This window comes from Indicator indicator, chromosome 5, assembly GCF_027791375.1.
Source record: "Indicator indicator isolate 239-I01 chromosome 5, UM_Iind_1.1, whole genome shotgun sequence".
In the NCBI taxonomy this organism is placed as follows: Eukaryota; Metazoa; Chordata; class Aves; order Piciformes; family Indicatoridae; genus Indicator; species Indicator indicator.
In genome coordinates this window covers 16421635-16442577 of record NC_072014.1, presented here as the reverse complement: position 1 = coordinate 16442577, position 20943 = coordinate 16421635, and the positions used below count along the sequence as shown (strand labels likewise).

The following is a 20943-nucleotide window of genomic DNA, read 5'->3' as shown; positions in this document are numbered from 1 at the left end:
AAATGTCCATGTGAGAATTCAGTTTAAAATTTTGCAGCATGTTTGCCCCTTTAAATTATTATGATCTGAAATATAGGTATTTCAGGAAGTATTTTTAGTGTTCTGCCTCCCCCCAAAAGTATTTAAGAAGTTAAAACTCTGATTCAGCAGTAAGAGATACACTCACTAGTTTAGATTTACTAAAGGTTTGTAGCAAAATAATTCCAGAGTTGAGTCTATTTGTTATTTATTTATGATAGGTGTGCACCAGACACAGCCCTCTAGTGAGTCACTACTTCTGGAGGTGGTGAAGCAGGTGAAAGTAAGTGACTTGGAAGATGATGTTCTTGAACTGCCAGAAGAAGACACAGCAGCGAGTTCAAATTTGTAAGTACAGCAGAGTAAAATAATGGAAATTTATTCCTATGCTAGGTTTAAGGAATGGTAAACACCTTAGGGAGCTGATCAACAAAGCTAGCTTCCCTCACTCTTTGGCCTTAATAATCCAATACGTCATTAATTCATTGCTCACAGTTGGTCTGAAGCTGCAGCTACAGAATTGTTGAGGCTTTTCAGCTATGTATGTTGGCTATAATTCTCAAGTGGCAATCGACCCTGTGAGGACTGAAACTAGTGCTTGTCCATAAATGCCAGGACCATCACCTTTACCATCAGTTGCATAGCATGGATCTTTGCTTGGTTGGCATTAATCTGATAGAGAGTTCCCTGTGTTCAAGACCATTCCAGAGAGAAGTCTTGCTGTGCTTCCTTCATGTCGCTTCTGTGATGGGGCGGGGTGGGATGTGGAGGGGAGCTGGTGTGGCACAGTGGGGAGATGGTAAATGCCTCACTCAAGTAGCTGGACATGTGATGTGAGTGAATCTATGTATGTCTATACTGCTGAAATGCAGCCATTCAAATTTGATTCTTTTCTTCACTGTACTCTTACCACGTACCTAAGTAATTGTATAATCTACCCAACCCTGTAACACCTAATGCTGTTTTTGTAGGGATGAGAAAGATGAGCAAAGCCAGAAAGAAAAGCTAATAATGTCTGAAGATTGTGAACTCATTACAATAATTGATGTGATACCTGGCAGGCTGGAGATCACTACACAGCACATCTATTTCTTTGACAATAGCACTGAAAAAGAGGAAGGTGAGCATGATCAGTATATCTTTACAGTGTAGTTCAGCATTCTGTTTTTAGTAGACTGAGTTTGGTCAAACTAATTATGGAGAGGCAAGTTGTGGATTTGTACTTAATATTCTGCTTGGCTGTCAGTAGCTGACTGATCCCTTCAGAATAGAGAATCTGGAATTATACTTGCTGAGCTGTTACATTGATTCGCTATTCTTAGTATATCTTAATTAATGTGGTAATTCTTTTTTTTTTAATTTCTGGACTGAAAAAAGGCATTATCTCTAATTTGCTGCTTAAATGGCACCTTCCTGTTCTGCCTGAAAAAAGCTTCATTTATACACTGATTACAAAACAGTAGTAATGAGTAAAAAGTAGTCATATATGTCATCTATATAAGTTCAGTGAACTTTAGTAGAATAGATACAGTTGAGTAAGAGAAAAGTGAATTGTTTTGCAAATAATGGTAAAATTTTCAAAACCAGTGTATCCAGAAGTTGACTTTTGGGAATTCTAAATGTAAAAGCTTCTATCTGAGCCTGTTTGGGAAAGACAGTGGCTTTGGTTTATATATTTGTTCTCAGAATACATTTGTAATGTGTCTTTGATCAGAAAGCAAAACCAAATTCTACACTCCATCAGTTATTTCCTGTTGCCTGTATTTCAGCAGAACAATAACTGAAGTTTATAATAATTTCCTAGCAAAATGGTTCATCAAACCTTACATAATATTTACCTTTTCTAGGAATAACTCTGTGATGACTGAAAATAAATGCATTATGTCTATGAGCAGTTTTTTATATAGTTTAAGTCAATAATCAAAGTGGTCTTCCTAGGAGTAGGTTTTGATTTCAAATGGCACCTTTCCCAAATTCGAGAGATACATTTGCGTCGGTACAACCTGAGGAGGTCAGCTTTGGAAATCTTCCTTACAGATCAAACCAATTACTTCCTCAACTTCAATAAGGAGGTACGGATTTGCCATATTTCCCTCGTTTACATACTTAGCACAGGTGTTAAGTTCATTGATTGGAGTCTGGTGTCTTTTGTAATACTGTAACACTAGTAACAACAGATTTGCTGGATATAGCCATTATGGAAACTCCTGTGTAGGCTGTGGAAACCTCAGTCTGGCATCTAGAAACTGATTAATTGTGAAAAGATGGATAAAACAAGATTCTTTTTCCTGACTCTGTCTGTTATAATATAGAACAATTATTCAACTAATATTACATCAGTACTAATCTAAATAGCCTGAAGCCCACACATATTTTAAAATATGCTAGGCAAATTAATTACAAACCCAAAGGAGACTTTCTCTTTTATCACAAGGTTGGAAATCATTACTACTTTTATATTGTATGGTTTAGGATTAGTGAACTTTTTCCCCCTCTCTGGATAATGAGAGTGATCCTTTGTATGTGGGACTAAGATAAATATCAGAACCTAGGGTGACTTACATACTAGTAGGTTAGTTTATGAATAACTCCTCTAAAATGTTATGTGATTTGTTTTAGTGGGTTGTTTGGGCTTTTTTAAGTAAATAAATCTTTGCAATAGATTTGTGGGGAAGACATTGGTATAATTTTATTTGAACAGCAGCAGTATTTCATAGAAATCTTCTTTGGCAACAATGATTTTCTGTGCAGGATCCACGTACACAAAATAACCCAAACAAAATTTCATAACATTGTCTTTGTGTTCTGTAACTGAAGGATGTCGCATCCATCCATGACCACATGATTTATGCAGCAAGAGGTAGAAGTGTTTAAAAGTGTAACTGTTCTATTTATTTCATATTTTAATTAGAAGAGAAGATGTTTGCTTGTCATCTTCAATCTCCAGAATAATTTTTTTACTAATTCTGTTTTCTAACAGGTACGAAACAAAGTATATAGTCGAATACTGTCGCTGCGTTCTCCAAATATATCTGGGACTAGATCTCCACAAGAACTTTTTAAAGCTTCAGGTTTGATGCAGGTATGAGACTTCAGTATAAATAGCCCAACAAGAATGGAAAAATTGTAGCAGGGTTGCTTGTGTTTTTAGTCCATGATCTTGAGTGCACCATTTTGGAACTTCTTTTACTACATGTGCAAATAATTTTCCCCACTACCTTTGCATGGTGGGGCTTTCAACAAAAACTGTGTGATGATTAGGCAGGAAATATGGTCTTAAGAAAATTAATAATATTGCTGTAAAGGATAATGTCAAAATGTTTGTATAACTACTCTTGGTACACTTTTAAAGGTAGTCACTGTGGTTTTGTCTTTCATCTCTTTAAGCCACAATTACTGTTTTCTTTGAGGGAGGAAGCTTTACAAATTACTTTTAAAGATATTGGAATTACTTCAGTTTTTATTTGTTTCCCTAATAAAAGCTGTCACATTGTATATTTACAAGGAGAAAATAGCACCTGTGTCCATCACACTATAGGTAGACTTTCTGAGCACAGCTGTGTCTGTTCTTTGGTTTAAAATACAATAGTGGAGCAAAGGCCCAAGGACAGTGTTATTTGAGTTCCTGCACCAAAAAACCAAAGGGAGAATGATTTATAAAAAAGTTTTTGCCTTAGAGCTCTAATGGATTTTGATGTTGTGGTCCCTTTTCCTCAGTACATGTTCATCTGCCTTCTTTTTGTTTCTTTTGTTTCTGTTTTTATTCTCCTTCTTTATTCTGAGGCTGATAGTTGTCTGTTTTTGAAAGAAGTACTGGCATCAGCCAGGGATGTGATTTCAATGAATTGTAGTCATTGAATCAAAGGGAAATTATATTTCGCCTTCCATATCATTCTTAGTCCTATGCCTTTCACTTTCCAATGCTATCCTTTTGCAGATAAATAATGACACTAGTGTTATCTGACATACTGACTTCCATGCTGTTTTTTTTTTTTTTCCCTCTTTCTTCAGAAATGGGTGAATAGAGAAATATCCAATTTTGACTACCTTATTCAGCTGAACACAATGGCAGGACGAACTTACAATGACCTTGCTCAGTATCCTGTGGTAATGAAAAAATAAATTAATTTTTTGCCAAATGTATGTAATTTTTTTTCTATGCTGAAAGATGGAGATGTAGTTTAAATTTCATCTTGGAATTTTTTTTTTCCTAATCCTTTTTCTGTAGTTTCCCTGGATTTTGCAGGATTATACTTCAGAAGAGCTGGACTTGAATAATCCTGCAGTCTTTAGGGATCTCTCCAAACCCATAGGAGTGGTAAATGAAAAGAATGCAAAGGCTGTGAAAGAGAAGTATGTATTTGAACACTGAGTTATCTTTTCTGAGCCTCCAGGCTAATAACACATTTTAAAAATAAAGTTGTAAGGGTGAAATTTTTAAAAGCTAGTTTTATAACATCACAGATGCATTTGCAAAGGTTGTTGATTTGTTATTCTTGCTGCATTCAGATGAGTTACCTTATATGCCACTGGAAGGACAAACCTACTGTTGTAAATTTTTAGTTGTTTCTCAGAGGTAGAGATAAAAAAACTGAAAGGCTGTAGAAACACTTAGTATAATGGCCTGGCAGCTTGAAGAGACATACTATGTCTCATGTCTGCTTCAAGATAAGGAATGTGAAATCATACTGGTGATTTAAGATGCCGATGTTGAGAGGTAGCATTTATCCTAAATCTGTTTTCTGTTCTTTTTTAAAAGCACAAATCATTATTTTTTGAAATAAAATATAACTCAGCATCTTCTAGCAACTCTTCCTTAGACAGGAATGAGAAGCACATACACAAATGCATTGCTGTAGTGATCCTTCCCAGTTTTGCGAATGTGGGGAGTAGGTGTCTAATAATATGAGATTGCACTTGTCAGATATCTTCCAAAACCAGCTTTTTTTCTGAAAATTTGGACCATGGACAATTTTCTTTGAATTATTAGGTTCTGTCCCTGACTGTAATGAAATTTGTTCTCTAGAAGGATGTCTGACTATAATTTCTTTTACTGGTCTTGTGACACTGAGGAACGTGTCAGAGGGTGGCATGGTACTGCAGAGTGATTTTGCCAGGAGAAAAGGGAATGGGCATGAGTGTTTAAATAAATTTAATCTCTTTTCTGCATCCTGACACAGTCACATGCACACTCCCTTTTATTTTTTTTTAATCTATCTATCTATCTATATGTGTTTTACATCTTTCAGGAAACTAAGTTCTTTCAATAATAAATATTCAGCTTAGTGGTGTGGGATATTTTGTCTGTTGTATATAGTCATGCTAAATCAGAGCTATCCTGCTTCTGACAGCTGATAACAAATGTCTAGGGAAGAGCATAAGAACAGGCATGCAAAGGCTTCAAACCAGTGTACATTTCTATCTTTCAGCAGTCTTTGTTTAAGGCACTTTTAAGTCAGAATGAGACTCCCATGTGTTTAAAGGGACTTACTGTATTTTTCTCTTACGGATTGCTGTGATCATTTCTTTTGAATCCTTGTCTACAGTAAGTGTAATCCACATGTAAATCAGCTCTAGTGCTCAGTTGTGTTTATAAAGATTTGGGTTTTTTTAGATATGAAAATTTCGAGGATCCCCTCGGGATAATTGACAAATTTCACTATGGGACACATTACTCAAATGCTGCTGGTGTCATGCATTACCTCATTCGGGTGGAACCTTTCACAACACTTCACATTGAACTTCAAAGTGGCAGGTATGCAGTGAGCAAATAAGCAGCACCTTTATTTTTGGTCCTTTTACTGAGAACACAATCAAAGTCTAACCTGAATTTTCTTACCTACAGATTTGACTGTGCTGACAGACAGTTCCACTCTATTCCTGCCACCTGGCAGGCTCTCATGGACAACCCTAATGATGTCAAGGAACTTATTCCAGAGTTCTTCTACTTTCCAGAGTTTCTGGAGAATCAAAATGGTAAACTGACTGCTCAGAATATTTTGAGAATGTAGAAAACTGTTCCTGTATTATTCAGAAAAGAATTGTTATGACCATTTATGAATGTTGTGGAATACTTCTTCTTTTACCTTTGCAGTATGATTGTAGAAATTATTTTTAATTGTTATGATTACTCCAAACTGTTTAATGAGCACACCAGTTGTGTGAGGGTAGCCTAAATGCTTAATATTTAAAATTTGCTTAAAATTCAGACTGCAGGATTAGGAATAGCTAAAAATAGTGTTGTTTACCTAATGTAAAATATCAGAGATACTCATTTTGATTTTTGAAAAAGTTAGCAATAGTTAATGCTGATTAAATAGCAAACATTTATACAGATTAATTACTATTCTTTTTACTGGGTTCATTGACTGATAGAGTTTGGACATACTCAAACAGGAAAGGTCTTCTATTTGTCACAGGCAAACAGCTTATTTTCTGCGTCCTACCATTGCCTTGCAGTGCAGTGTTAAGACTCTTGATTGTAGAGCCATGTTAGCTTTCAGTAGTCATCAGAAGAAGGAAAACCAGGGAGATAGCAGCAGTTTCACCCATGTGTAAGGCTGATGGAAAAGACATTGTTCTACATTCTGAAGTGAGACTCATAGCCATTTATTGCACAGGGAATTGTTTATCTTCCTGTTATGTAATTAAAAAGTGGGATTTTATGTTTGTGCTGCTGCAAGTTTAGTCTCCTAGCTGCAATCTGCTAGAGTTCTAAGTTACAAAAATTGGAAACAGCCAAGTCACTTCAAAAATCATTTAAGTGTTTAGAGTTGTTCTCATGCAAGCTGGTGTGAATTTAAGGTTTCTTGAAAGCCTTGATTCTATAATCATTTAAAACTGTAAGTAACTTCATTCTTATAAATAAACTAATTGAAATGTTTTGGACTCTTAATCCTGGTTAAAAAAAAAAAAGCTAACACATGTATACAGAGAGATGTGTAATACATTCACACTGCTTTTAAAGTTGGGACTTCAGCTTTGAAGTCATTTAGATGCTTTCAACAATTCTTATCCTGTATCATTTAACATTTTAAACATTAATAGCAGAACTTGGCCTCCTGTGTCAGTGGGAGGGTTATTGGAGATGTACATTAAAATTTTTTTCAGTAGCTTTCCTTTGTACTGAGAAAGGAACACTTTTTCATCTTTATTTAGAAATCAAGATATTTGAAATATTTTTTAGTAACTCTTAAAATTCTCCAAATTATTCACTAGGTTTTAACTTAGGTCAGCTTCAGATATCCAAGGAGGTGGTAAATGATGTTGTTCTCCCTAAATGGGCCCGCTCCCCAGAAGACTTCATTTATAAACACAGGAAAGCTCTGGTAAGATGATGTGTATATTTATGAAGTAATGATAAAGAAAATATACATGCATATTTCACTGTGTGAAATACTGGGACTACATTTGAACTACAGTTGTGGTTACAGCTGACATTGCAAGTACCATTAGAACTTCCAGTTATAAAAGCACTGTGCATGTCAGTAGAATGCTAAAAATAAAAAAGGAAAGAGCCTGAAAATACTAATCATTTGAAAATTTGTTGCATTAGGAAATAAAATGGAGAAAAAGATGGGTTTAAGTGATAAGGCTTCCTTTGCTTTTTATGAGTTATTCTGTATGGTATTAGGGAAGTAGCAGCTGACCTTCCCTTGCATAGTTGAATTTTAGCAGTCTAGATGTGCTACATCTTAATTGACAGTTGCTACCTTTAACACATGGATATTATTGTGCTTCTGTCCTGTCCATTGCTATAATACCTAGTTTGTAGATACTCTTAGTTCAGGAATTAAACATCTTTCATGTCAAATAATAAATACTTCAAGAAGGGAACAGTACTTTTCTTATTCTTAAAAGAACATTTTTCTCTTCTAGGAATCTGAGTATGTTTCTGCTCATCTTCATGAATGGATAGATTTGATTTTTGGCTACAAGCAAAGGGGACCAGCTGCAGTGGAGGCACTCAATGTCTTCTATTATTGTACTTACGAAGGTACAAAGCAGTATGCTCTCTTGTCATTGTCATCAGACTTGTGGGTTTTGAGTATTAGACAGAAAACACTGAATCTGTGACCATCCCATACAGAAACATATATTAAGGCCACAGAATTATGGATGAAATATGGCAGTATAATTTGTAATTTATAGCTAAATAACCACAATATTTGATGCTTTGGTCAGAAGTTGTGAACTTAAAAAAAAAGTTGGTTTGTTTTTGGTGGGTTTTTTGTTGTTTTAAAGGGAAGATCTTCAGTTGCTTGTATATTGTTTCTAAAAGTTCTTGGAGGTTTTGTTTTGTTTCTCATTTGCTTGCTTAAAAGTATTTGTGGCAAGAGGTTTCTTGTGGTTTAGGAGTCAAAGCAAGTTGCTTAAAAACAAAAAATATTGAAACTTACTGCATATGTGAAATATATTAATTTTATTTTAGAAAACAAAAGCTTTCAAGTTCTTGAACTTACTCTTTGAATTCCACATGCAGAATTTAAATTCCACGTGCAGTTTTCAGATGGTATTTTCTGTGGAGATGTTGCTTGGAGGCTTTTCTGGAGTAAAGAGTGATAATGCTGCAAGAATTTTAGGTTTTTCAACATTTACTGACCACACCAGTTCTCAATAATTTGCTGGACTATGTAATTTTTTTCTGCCCTTCATCATTCTGCTTGTGATCCAGGGGCTGTGGATTTGGATGCTTTAACAGACGAGAAAGAAAGGAAAGCTTTAGAGGGGATGATAAACAATTTTGGGCAAACTCCCTGTCAGCTGTTAAAGGTAAAGCTCTTTCTTCCATCTCAATCAGGCCTTTGAGGTTAAATCCAACTGTTAGAAAGGACTTCTGAAAAAATGAAAAGATAATGGTTTGTAATTTTAGGAATGTTAAGTCTTTACCATTTGCAAAGGTCACACTGATGGAAATTTAGCATACTGTTTTCAAAATACATTAATTTACTTTAAGATGGTAAATTAGGTGCTTAAGAGTCTGTTTTCCTATGGATTTGCCAGTAAGATTCTGAATATCTTGTATGACTTGACTAGGTGGATAAAATTGTCTCATTTTGATATTTTTTCAAATACTGTTTCCTAGGAGCCCCATCCACAAAGGCTGTCAGCAGAAGAAGTAGTGCAAAGATTGACTAAAAGTGATACCTCTACTCTGAATCTCTTCCAGCACCTCACTGAACTGAAGTCATTCTTCATAGAGGTAGATAGATGTGTTACTTGGAAATGTTTAAAATATAATCTGAAACTTCTGATGTACTGGAAAAAAAGGTCATAACCTAGATGAAAGTAAACTTGCTTCCTATTTAAAGAAAATACTTTAAAATGTGAGGTGTATAAAATTAACTCTGTCTCTTTAGTTAGCTTCATGGAGTTTGAATCCCGTAAATTTGTATTTCATGGCTGCTTGTGTGTGGGTCTTGTTTGAGTATAAGTGAGCCACCAAACCAAGAAAGCTGAAAATGTCACTGACGGTATCTGGAGACTCACTGAACTTCATAGCTAAACTCACTGATTCAGGAAAGATTCAGGGTTTAATTTCTGGTTTGTGGCAAAGCATACCTGCATCAACTGAATATGTGTGTTCATGTGCCTTAGAGTACTGTACACATCTGACAATGATTCCAGAGGCTTTGGGTCTTACTCTTTACAGGTTCTAGATTGTCCTTTGCTCTTGAATATAATGTGACCAAAACCATGTCCTTTCTCTTAGGGAATCAGTGATGGTGTGCCCATTGTCAAAGCGGTTGTCCCCAGAAATCAGTCACGGTCCTTCATTTCTCAGGGAAGTCCAGAGATCTTGGTGAGTTGCATGTGTCAATACTATTCTTAGACTGCAGTCAAACAGGTGTATTTTTTTTCATCACGGTTGTCTAGAAACAGTTCTTAAGCGTTCCTGTTCAGATGTATCTCTTTAACCTATAATCAATGTCAGCTCTAAGTTAAGTATTTCTCTTCTGTAGAGAAGCCAGGCTCATTTGTTGAAATGCATTTAAGAGATGATGAGACATAAGTGTAAGTTGTAGTGAGGTGTATTGCAAGTTGCCCACTTGAGCCCCTTCCATGGCAGCAGTTGATTTCCTAATGCAACGCAGTCCAGCTTTAAAATGACAGAATTGAGTTATTAATGTTATAATTGCATTTATAATTACTTTCCAACCCATATATTAAACTGTACTGTATGTGGTGTGTACGTACTCCAAAGGCCTGCCCTGAAATTAACTTTCAGACTGACAAATAGAGGTGCTGGTACTGTGGTCAGATGGCCAAGCGATGAACAAAGGAAAGTATTTCTGTATTTACAGCGGTATATAAGGTCTGTGTATTGGCTGCTGTGCACTAATACATATCTTATGCAGGAAAGCATATTATTTTTCAGCATTCTGACTTTGTAGGTCAAACTTACTGTTCTAGCTTCATGTGGTATGTTCTTATGTCATTTGGACACATCTAAAATTCTCATTGTGTTTTTTTTCTAAATATCTGATGAAAATAATCTTTAATATTTCGATTCCTTTCTTACTTTCTCAGAAATAGAACTGTAGTATGGTGGTTGGTTTTGGTTTTGTTGTTTTTTTTTTTTTTAAACATCTTATGTTAATACATTAACTAATAATGATTACTATTTCAAAGAAGAGAATCACTTAAACTAAATGAATTATTTGAGGGGATTGATTTGCTGCAGTTTTTTCTGTTTGGGATTTTTATCTCTTCCTTTCTCCCTTTCCCCTTGAGCTTCTCTGACCTGTCTAGAACATACACTCTCCTAACTTGGTAATATGTGCCACATGTGGATTGAGTCATCCACAGAACAGTTAGAGGGAGTAAGGCACGTGTGCTTTTCTCCCTTATGGTCAGTTCTCAGGAAGGCTATTTTCTGCAACTGCATTACCATCACAGGCAAGTACAAAATATGCTTTTAATTTATGGGGTTTTTTTTCTATCAAACTTTTGTAGGTAACAGCAAGTCTGAACTGCATTATTGGAACTCATGGATGGCTACCTTATGACAAAAATATCTCCAACTATTTTACATTCATCAGAGATACAACAGTGACAAATCCCAAGTAAGCAAAAGATAAGGAGAGGTGCAGATGAATACATCCACCATAAAAAAATACAGCAATTGTCCAACAATCAGTGGATTGTGCTCTTTGCATTGTCTGAGCTTTCACCTAAGAATGCATCTTCTGAAGTTCAGTAATACTACCTCTAGTCTGTAGTATTGTTCTGGTAAAGGATTATGTAAGAGGCATTTCAAGGTTCTCCATTCTTAGAGCTACTTCAGGTGTTGTTTTTTGTTTCTAATCATAAAACCTAATCATAAAAACTCATCTTGGAATCTGAGATGGGCTGTCTTCATACTTTCTTACACTATAATGCAGGTATATGTGGTGGCTTTTGTTTCTTTGGGTTCCTTTTTTTTTTTAATGTTACAGTACTTCATAGGCACATGAGTTATCCATAGAGAATCAAACTGCATAAAAGATTGACAAGATCTAAGGTGAAATCTTGTTTTCCCTTGCTGATAGCAATGAATTTCACTTTTTTTTTTTTTTTAATTAAGTATAGTCTCTTACTCATTTTGAAGAACGTAGGAAATACAAAAGATGTTGATATTAACTAAGGTTACTCTTAACTGGTCATCGTTTGCCTACAGAACGCAACGAAACATGAGTGGTCCTTTTGCACCAGGGCTGAACATCACTTCTAAGTTGTTTGCAGTATCCCACGATGCAAAACTGCTCTTTAGTGGAGGACACTGGGATAATAGCATCAGAGTGACATCTCTTACAAAAGGCAAGCTGATTGGACAGCACATCAAGCACATGGGTTAGTAATTCTTTATATTGTTGAATGAAAGGGTATATCTATTGCACTGTGATGTTTGGTCATTTTAGAAAGAATTTTAGCCAGTGGACTTGGACAGACAAGCATAACAGTTATTAAAGGAGTGGCAGCATAAGAACAGGAGAATATTATATTTAATTGTGGTTATACATAAATACTTGATATTTTAATGGAGTTTCAAAATAAGGCATGACTGCTCTTTTTGGTAGCAAAGCTGATGAAGTCAGGTTGGTTCACCTGGCTGTGCAATGACTTTGTTGTTTACTACAGTCTCATCAGCCCTTACCACAGAGGAATATTTCATGCTGACTAAAAATCAGAATGCTTTGTAGACATACTGCATGCATGTTGTCACTCTGTGTGATAACTACCTGTTTTCTTTCCATTATCTAGATATTGTGACCTGCTTGGCCATAGACTACTGTGGAATTCATTTAATTTCAGGCTCCAGAGATACTACCTGTATCATATGGCAAATAGTTCAGCAGGTAGGTTATTGAGGCATGCTCTGAGAAGCAGTTTCTGAATGCTTTTATGTGCTTCTCTGTTTTACTATGATGATTTATTGATTTCCATTCTTTTGGTTTTGTAGGGAGGACAGTCAACTAAAGTAGATTATTTTATAGTAATTTTGTTACTCCTGTTGTCTTGTGTGTTTGAAATGTTCTCTATATACATTAGTTATGCACACAGCAGAAATACAGACTTTTAGATGCACTCTTCAAGATTTCATAGATTATTTTTAAGATAAGCAAATACTATCCCCCATGCTACAGATGGAAGAATGCAAGAAGAGAGATTGTTTGAGACCAGAGCAATGTTTATAGTTGATGATTTTTACATTTCTAGACTGCTGTTCACTCCAGTAGTTGCATTTTAGCACTGTATTTCCTCTGGGGGAAATACTGATGACTGCCCTAGGAGTTAACAAGGGCAACACTAGTCTGTTACCTTGAGTGCTAGAATTCTTTCAATGTTGGTCTTGTGCCTTTACACAGTGAAAGTGATTGTGTGATGCACTTGTGTACTTACACTCAAAATGTAAGGCCTTTTCTATCATTATGCATTTTAAATGTTAATTTTTGATTGCAAGTAGGATTGCAAGTAGAATTTCTGATACACAAGTAGGGTTAACTGCAAGAGGGAGCTGTTCATGTTATGGACAGTACATTTGTTCAGGTCATCTTGTTCTTACCACTGAACTAAACCCAGCATATTAAACCAGTACAGTGGTGCATAACTGCATGTGTTTTCATGGATGCTTTCTTTATGGTAGGAGTATTTATAATTCTTTCAAGAACGTTGTATCAATGGTGCATGGTCAAAAAGATGAAACCTTAGTGCTCACAATAGTATTATTGGGGTTTTTGTCTCAAGTAAGTATAAATGTTGGAAATTTTTGGTTTATCTTTTCAGTGTGAGTTAAGTCAGTCATCCTCTGGAGATTATAGTCATTTAGAGTTGTTGCTTCTTAATATTTTTAAAGTATTTTTGCATTGACTGGATCGATAAATGATGTTGTATGCATCATAAATTCTTCTTGTGAGAGTTTTAACTTAGTGTTTACAAAGTGCCAGCAACGGACTGCATACTGTAACTTCCATTGTACGTGTTTTTCATTGTCATCTTCTTCCCCAGCTCTGTATTTTGACAGTTGTTCTTCATTCCTGCATGTTTCAGGCTTTCAAGGCTTAGTTGGTAGTCAAATTGTTGTTGCAGAAATGAGAATGGAGTTCATATTGTGCTGTCTCTCTAAGCACAGGTCTTGCATTAGAACTGGTTTGAGAATAACTCTGTGCGGACAGTACACTCACTGGAACAAAGGCATTAACTTGTTTTGACACCCTGTGGTCATGTGTGAAAATTACTATTTTTAATTAATATTATTGCAAGATTTTCTTTGTGTATCATACTAGTGGTAGTCATTGAGAAGGATTATTTCCTTACTTTTCCTTAGAAAGTGGAACAGACTTGCTGTGATTTTAAGCAAAACAGCTTTCAGCTTCTTTAAGGTTGGCTGTGGTGGCACTTGTGGTCATTGCATACCTGGACATTTGAAGGGATAGAAGGAAATTACTGTGTCTTTCACATCCACATAGTATCTATATGTTCATTTATTCTTGTGATTTCAGTAAATATGGCTGCTGACATAAAAGGCAGTAAGTTGAAATTGGAATAGGTGAGTTAAGCCTTTGGTTTTGGCCTGTGTCAAATATACATCTCTCACAACCCAGACTAAAGATGCCAGAAATTTATTTTCTGTTTGTCCTTCAGCTGCAAGAGAATGTGTCATTGCACTTTTTGTTACTCTCAGGGAGGAGTGCCTGTAGGCCTGGCACCTAAGCCATTACAGATCCTCTATGGGCATACTGATGAAGTTTCAAGTGTTGGCATCAGCACTGAACTGGACATGGCAGTATCAGGATCCCGGGTAAGCATCCTCATACTTCTCTCTTCTTTGCCTCTTCTCTATGCAAACCATGGAGTTTGTTTGAAGTTGATTAATACAAAAAATGTTACTATATCATGGGGTTTTTTTTGTCAGCCTTGCACATCAAGAATATATGTGCTCTCTCTCTTGTTGCCTGCTTAAATCAGGCTCTCTCCAACAGCTCTGCACAGCACAGGCCTTAGCTACCATGTTGTGTTATTCTGCACAGATGATGTTTAACATGTGTGGACTTACTTGGAGATTTTAAGCTTCAGATAGAAACAACACTTTACTCAGGCACTACCTTACTGTACTACACTGGCAGGCTGCTGAACTCAACTTTAGTGCACATAATGCCTACTCATATATGTGACCTATGAAATGGTTGATCTGCCCATCCATCTCATATCCTGTTTGCATTTGGTTTTTTCATATGCCTACAGTTCATGGCCTTGAAAGGAAGACATCTTTGTGTGTAGTTCTTGATGCTCAGGAGTCTTATCTCCAGTTAAGGATTTAAGTGCTTTCAAAACATTCCTTCTGTATTTAAATACTCTTTCTATATGTTGTAACTCACCTGCTGAGTAAGAACTTCACAAAGTCTGTCTGCTGCAGGATGGGACTGTTATTGTCCGCACTATTCGGAAAGGTCAATATGTGAGGACTTTACGACCACCTTGTGAGAGTTCCCTCTTGCTGACTGTTCCTAATCTGGCTGTGTCTTGGGAAGGCCATATAGTTGTCCACAGCAGCATAGAAGGAAAGACTACTCTTAAGGTACTTAGATTCATAGAACACCTGTGTTTCTTTTGCTGAAGACTTCAGTCGTAAATGTACCCAACTTTATCCTTGTTTCCTAAAGTAATGAGACTTTTTGAGTGTGTTTTGTCTGTTTCTGTATTTTCACTTTGCTAGCCAATTTGAGTAATATTTTCTTAAAAGAATTACTGCAGACATACTGTGTAAGTTTCATCAGAATCTCCAAACTGCAAGGAAGATGGCCAAGCATGCACTAATGAGTCTTCCAGGGAGAGCTGCTTTGAAATGGAAAACCAGGGGAAAGTTTTACTGTGCACAGAAACAGAGGCTTACAAGGGGAGCAGTAAGTTCTGGATGCAAGATGCCCAGTGACCACTGATTTTTCTTAGGTTTCAATTGGAAAGAGCTGTCAGGTTCACAGTATCACTTTTACTCTGTCTCTTCCTTAGTTGTGTAGTTGCTTTAGTAATGAGAAAGCTGTTATCATTTCTATGAACATGGGCAATTTCTTGGAAGATGAATTTATTGGATGTAGGCATGCTAGCTGCACTGGGAAGATGGGGAGAGAAGAGGCCAAGGTATTGTCAGGCTGGAAGAACTTGAGATGGTGATGTTCACTTTAATCTGTCAGGAATTCTTTTTTTTTTTTTTTTTTTTTGTCTAGAAAAAGCTTCTAGACCTCTCTGTGCAAATAAGAGCACTCTCTTCCTTTTTTCTTTGTTAACAAAAACCCTTCTAAAATAGGGATCTGTCCTTGAAATCCATGGATTTTTCTAGAAAATTTGGAATTGAATAGGTAAGACAAAATTTCCAGAGGACCTGGTGTACATACATATTGCATGCAGGCTCTTGTTTCATTCAACAAGGGAAACCGCTGTCAGCAGTACTGCCTGGGGGTGACTGCTCAAGTTAATTCCTGTTAGTGAGCTAAAAATACAAATAATACACTCTTGATCCCATCAGTCCTCTGTGACAGATTATTTTTGATCTGTTCAGGATAAGAATGCATTACATCTCTATTCTGTCAATGGAAAATACCTGGGTTCTGAGACTCTGAAGGAGGAAGTGTCGGATATGTGTGTGACCGGCGAGTATATCGTGATGGGAAGCTTACAGGGATTTCTTTCTATACGGGATCTCTACAGGTAATGTACCACTATTGGTAGCTTATTAGTGAGATGCAATATAGAGGTTTATTGGACTGTGTAATTGGACTTTGCTTGGTGCTGTAGGTGGTAGACATTGCTTTTCTCTGTGTTCCTTAAAAAAAAAAAAAGTTTAGAGGGGAACTAAGATAGGGAACAGAGAAAAATGAGAAATTGTACCACAGCCCATTAATCTGAGGCATTTATCTCAATTTAGGAAGAGCTGTGTCTGACATTTGCAAGCTGTGATTGTCCCCATGTTTGATTAGTTACTGGGAGCTCAGGATCTGGCAGGATCAAGCCTCATGTAGTTCACTGAATTTTAAGCTCTACTTAACTGCTACCCTCTGTAGAGCTAGCTCTGCTGTCTCTCAGAATGGGAGTGATTGGTGCCACTTAGGCAGTTGTGTGACTAATGTTACTGTTCTTCAGTAAAAATACCTCAATTTACTGATTTGCCCATCCATACCTTTCCTTTTCAATAACTGACATTTCAGACTGGATCCTTGAGTTTATAGTACATCCTGTGGACAACAGTTTTAACCACAGTGTGATTCAAAGCACAGTGTGAAACAAATACATGAGGTGCTTTCTGTGTGTTTTTTGTTCATTTCAGCCTGAGTCTGAGCATCTCCCCCTTAGCCATGCGACTGCCAATTCACTGCATTTCCGTCACCAAGGAGTACAGCCACATCCTTGTTGGTTTGGAGGACGGCAAGTTGATTATCGTTGGTGTTGGCAAGCCAGCAGAGGTAAAACCCACCGTCAAGAACTTTTTCTACCGAACAGTGGGAAGTTCACTTATTTCTGCTTTCCAGTTGAGCAAGAGGTCTCCTCTATGGCAGGGTAAATTTAAGAGCAAATTTCAGTTTTCAGTGGGAAAGAAATAACTTTTGAGACTGCTCTACTGAACTTAAGAATCAAAGGTATGTAGGGATCGCAGATGGGAAACTCAGTTGGACTAACTTCCAGACTTTATCACTTTATAAGCGAAGCCATAGTAGCTAACCTTTTCAGAATGTGCTAGTGTTGTCAGCCACTTCTTGACGAAATAATTTTCGAGAAGAAAATTGGAAACGAAAGAGAGCAAACTACTTTTCTTTACTTTTTAATGCTTTCTGACAGGTATCTTTTAATATGCATTGACTGATATGGAGGGGGGGAATATTTCTTTCTGTTAAGAGTCTCTGATTGCATCATTTGTGCAGGTTCCCAATATGCTCTGTGTTCCATATGGTGAATATAAACTTGTTGGTCCTGCATATGCGATATCAAATACAGAGCATCCATCTGTCAAATAGCTATGCCCAATCTTTCTTGATCAAAACATAGGTTTTACTTTCAGTACTTCTTGTCATGACTTTCAGAGTACTTGGTTTAACTTAAACCTGCTTCTCTTGATAAACTGATCTGTTGTGCTACGGTGCATTTATTTGAGAATGTGATTATCACTTTTGTGTGACCTTTAGTACATGCCAGAAAAGTGTGTCTTAATTTAATTTTATATTTTAATTGTTAACATAGAGCTACATTGCCAGTATTTTAAAATGTTTCAGCTGGGAGATGCATAGTTTATTATTTGAAACAGACGTTACACAATGGTAGCCTGATTATGCTTTCAGCAGATGAGCATGGGGATGGGAGGTTTCTACTGGCTTCTAGTGGGACAGCTTTTTCCTGCTGTAGAATTGACAAAAAACTGCTTATGATGTAGTTAAATATATATTTGTACCAGCAGTTTTTAAAGTCACTGTAATTTTGAAGCTTCTTGTTCCATAAGGTCTTTTGAAGGCTGAAATTTGTGTATCATTAGAGTGAAGGCTTTTTGTTTTCCTTTTTATTTCTTTTTTTCAGTTCTTAATCACATCTATTTTTCTAACTATGGAGAGACAGTTTTGTTCCAAAGACTGGATTCCTTTTATGAATGTAGAGGCTTTCCAGTTACTCTTTTCCAGGATTTTATGTTTACAGTTCAGATGATTTTCACACTTAATATCCCTCTAAATAGATTCTCTCTTTTTAAAAAAAAAAAATTAAAAAGCACAAGACTATGTCTCAGATATTCTAGTTTTCTATAATAGCATCAATCAATATCTTTGAAAAGTGTGTGTATATGGGTATTTATTTGTTGATTGATTTATTTGTAGCTTGGAATGAATATATTAATTACTAGAATTTTATCCTTAAACAGAAGACAGTGTTGCATTTCTGATGGTGATACTGATCCTCAGGATAAAGGGAGAAACTGTCCTTTATTGTGCAAAGTGAAATGCTGCTTGGTATTATGATTGGCCTTTGGTGTTTCTGCATTGACAGTATCCAGTATGAAGCCAAGTATAATAAATGTTGTTGTATTTTTGACAATTAGTTATCTGTTTGAGATGGTGAAGAAGTCTGGGGTATTATCACCTATAAGTATTAATCCCTGTCAGCACTGTGCCTTTTCTACAATGCTGCAGCTGTGATGATACAGTTCCTAAGCAGGCTTGGTTTTAATACTAACTGCTGGGCATGCATCTCATTTATTAAATACAAGGCATTTCATAACCTAATCAGCTGTCAGGCTGATCACTACTGGCCAGTCATAAGCCTTGTACTTAAGGAATACACTGAAACAGTCTTTTACAAGTTGTTGTCAGATGGCAGACTTACCAGATGCTGGATTTAATGTGGCCTCTGGTTGCCTGTTATCTGTGTTTACTTACGGAATACTCAGTATGAGTTATTTCTGGTTTAAATTTTACTCTGAGCATTTCACCCAGGATCTTTTGTAAACTGTATAGATTTGACACCAAGAGATAACCTTTCTGTCTTTCCTTCATTCTGCCATTTCTGTCCTGCATTTTGGTTTTCTTTTCCTTTTCACTTCTAGCAATTTCTGTTTGAAAGCTCTAAAACAAAATGTCCCTCTAATTTGGTTTAGTTTTGCTTGACATTCACCTCTTTTTTTCCTTCCTATCAAAATAGCAATCTAAACTCTGTTTCTAATCCATTTCAAGTAGGTTCAGTATTAAGTATGCATTACTTGGCAATATCCCTTTAGCCATTTGAGATCTGAGAAGACTGTGATTAGCGTTATGTCTGTTGTTTTTTGTCAGTCCCAAGAATCATCCCGAAGTGTAAGTTCTGGTTTGTTTTCAAATAATTTTTGTTGGTGTAATTTTTATTTATGCAGTACATTGTGGTGTCTGCATTTCACCAGAATCAGTGTCTGAATTCCTTTTTAATTTATCCACCTTATCCCTTCCCCCTCCTTGTGTTTCTCTGAATTACTTTCAAACAGATGCGCTCAGGTCAGCTTTCCCGAAAGCTGTGGGGATCAAGCAAACGGCTCAGCCAGATTTCATCAGGAGAGACTGAATATAACACTCAAGATTCCCAGTGATTGCTGCTTCTACCTTCTTTCATGGATTCCAGAAATATGTTTAATCTTTTGGTTCTTTTAAATGTGTATCTCAGCATTCAGGGGCTTGGTTCCTAAGTCTTGAAGATGAACTTATGGTAGAGGTATAGTAATAAGAATATGTAACCATGCAAGTAGTTTGCTTGCATATTTTTCCTTAACTGTGTTGATTTGGTCACTGCTCAATCCCTCTAAATAGCTGCCAAAACTGTTTCAAAAAAAAAAAAGGAAAGAAAAAAACAAAACCAACCAAACAAAAAACCCAACAAAAACCTCACAAAACTGAAGCCTCCAAACCCAAGCTTGATAATTGAATTCAAGATAAGTAGCATTTGATTTAAAGCTGAATAGGGTCAGATGCTCCTTGATCACAAAGAAGATATTTGGCTTTGCTTTGATGATATTGTAACTTCCCCAACAGTATATTAAAATTCTGGCAATTGCTGTGGTCAGATTCAAAATTGGGATAGCTGAGAGTTACAACCTTTTCAATATATTTTTAGCCCAATGAACAATTTATTGCCATTTGATCCTGTAAATGGCTGTTGTTGTCTTGTTTTGTGTAGTTCCAGTTTTAGGGTGTTCTGCAAGGAACATCTGTGTTGCACTACTTGATTATAGAAATTGTTTAAAGTACAGTCGTGAATTAACTTCAAAGGAATTGAAGGTGGTGAAGGAGCTGAAGGAGGTAGGAAATACTTGCTGCTGGAAATTATTTATATTGTTAAATAGACTAAAGACACACACCAAGAGACCCCATAGTATATTTAGTATCTTGAAGAAATACAGAGGAATAATCAGAATCTATATTGGTCAATTGCTTCATTAGGAAGGGAACTCCTACAAACAAAAGCAAAATCATTTAAACAACTTTGCAGCACAATTCAATTTAATAGTACCTGTTTGTTTCTTGGCTTGGTTGTACCAAACCAGTTGTTAGCCACATGTTGTTGTTTGTTTGTTTTTTTTCCTATAAAAGCAATCACGGAAACAGATAATGGATACGTTTTCAAGATGTCTTTAAGACCTGGGAAAAGAAAATACTAGATCCTTACTAGATCCTTTAGGAGCTATATCCAACAAAATAGTTATGGATTGTATGCTCTACTCTGGGGGGACCCATTACTGAATTTTCGGGGTTTAACAATACGTGATACTAAAAGGGTGTGTGTTTTCTTATAATTCTAACATTTTTTTGATGTTAATAATTTAAATGATTAACACTATACTGTTAGAAAAGCCTGAGGTTGAAGGAAAAGCATGAGTTTTTGGATTGGTGTGTGAAGGTGTGTATGTGTATATATGTGTGTATGTTTGTATGTATATATGTATATACA

The 20943-nt window shown here is 36.2% G+C and overlaps 1 protein-coding gene across 1 annotated transcript in view; it reads left to right on the top strand.

Moving 5' to 3' along the window:
- NBEAL1 (neurobeachin like 1) overlaps positions 1–19633 on the top strand; it is a 71060-nt gene extending 51427 nt beyond the window's left edge. Inside the window, exons 35-55 of the mRNA XM_054381365.1 lie at positions 240–366; positions 990–1138; positions 1957–2090; positions 2999–3100; positions 4030–4125; positions 4247–4371; positions 5633–5773; positions 5864–5994; positions 7237–7346; positions 7897–8014; positions 8693–8790; positions 9104–9220; positions 9731–9820; positions 10975–11084; positions 11678–11850; positions 12262–12356; positions 14183–14299; positions 14915–15076; positions 16055–16203; positions 16820–16955; positions 19487–19633. Coding sequence (XP_054237340.1) covers positions 240–366; positions 990–1138; positions 1957–2090; positions 2999–3100; positions 4030–4125; positions 4247–4371; positions 5633–5773; positions 5864–5994; positions 7237–7346; positions 7897–8014; positions 8693–8790; positions 9104–9220; positions 9731–9820; positions 10975–11084; positions 11678–11850; positions 12262–12356; positions 14183–14299; positions 14915–15076; positions 16055–16203; positions 16820–16955; positions 19487–19588 — 2582 coding nt within the window. The 3' untranslated portion in view covers positions 19589–19633. The remainder of the gene's footprint in view (positions 1–239; positions 367–989; positions 1139–1956; positions 2091–2998; positions 3101–4029; positions 4126–4246; positions 4372–5632; positions 5774–5863; positions 5995–7236; positions 7347–7896; positions 8015–8692; positions 8791–9103; positions 9221–9730; positions 9821–10974; positions 11085–11677; positions 11851–12261; positions 12357–14182; positions 14300–14914; positions 15077–16054; positions 16204–16819; positions 16956–19486) is intronic.
- The last annotated feature ends 1310 nt before the right edge of the window (positions 19634–20943 follow it).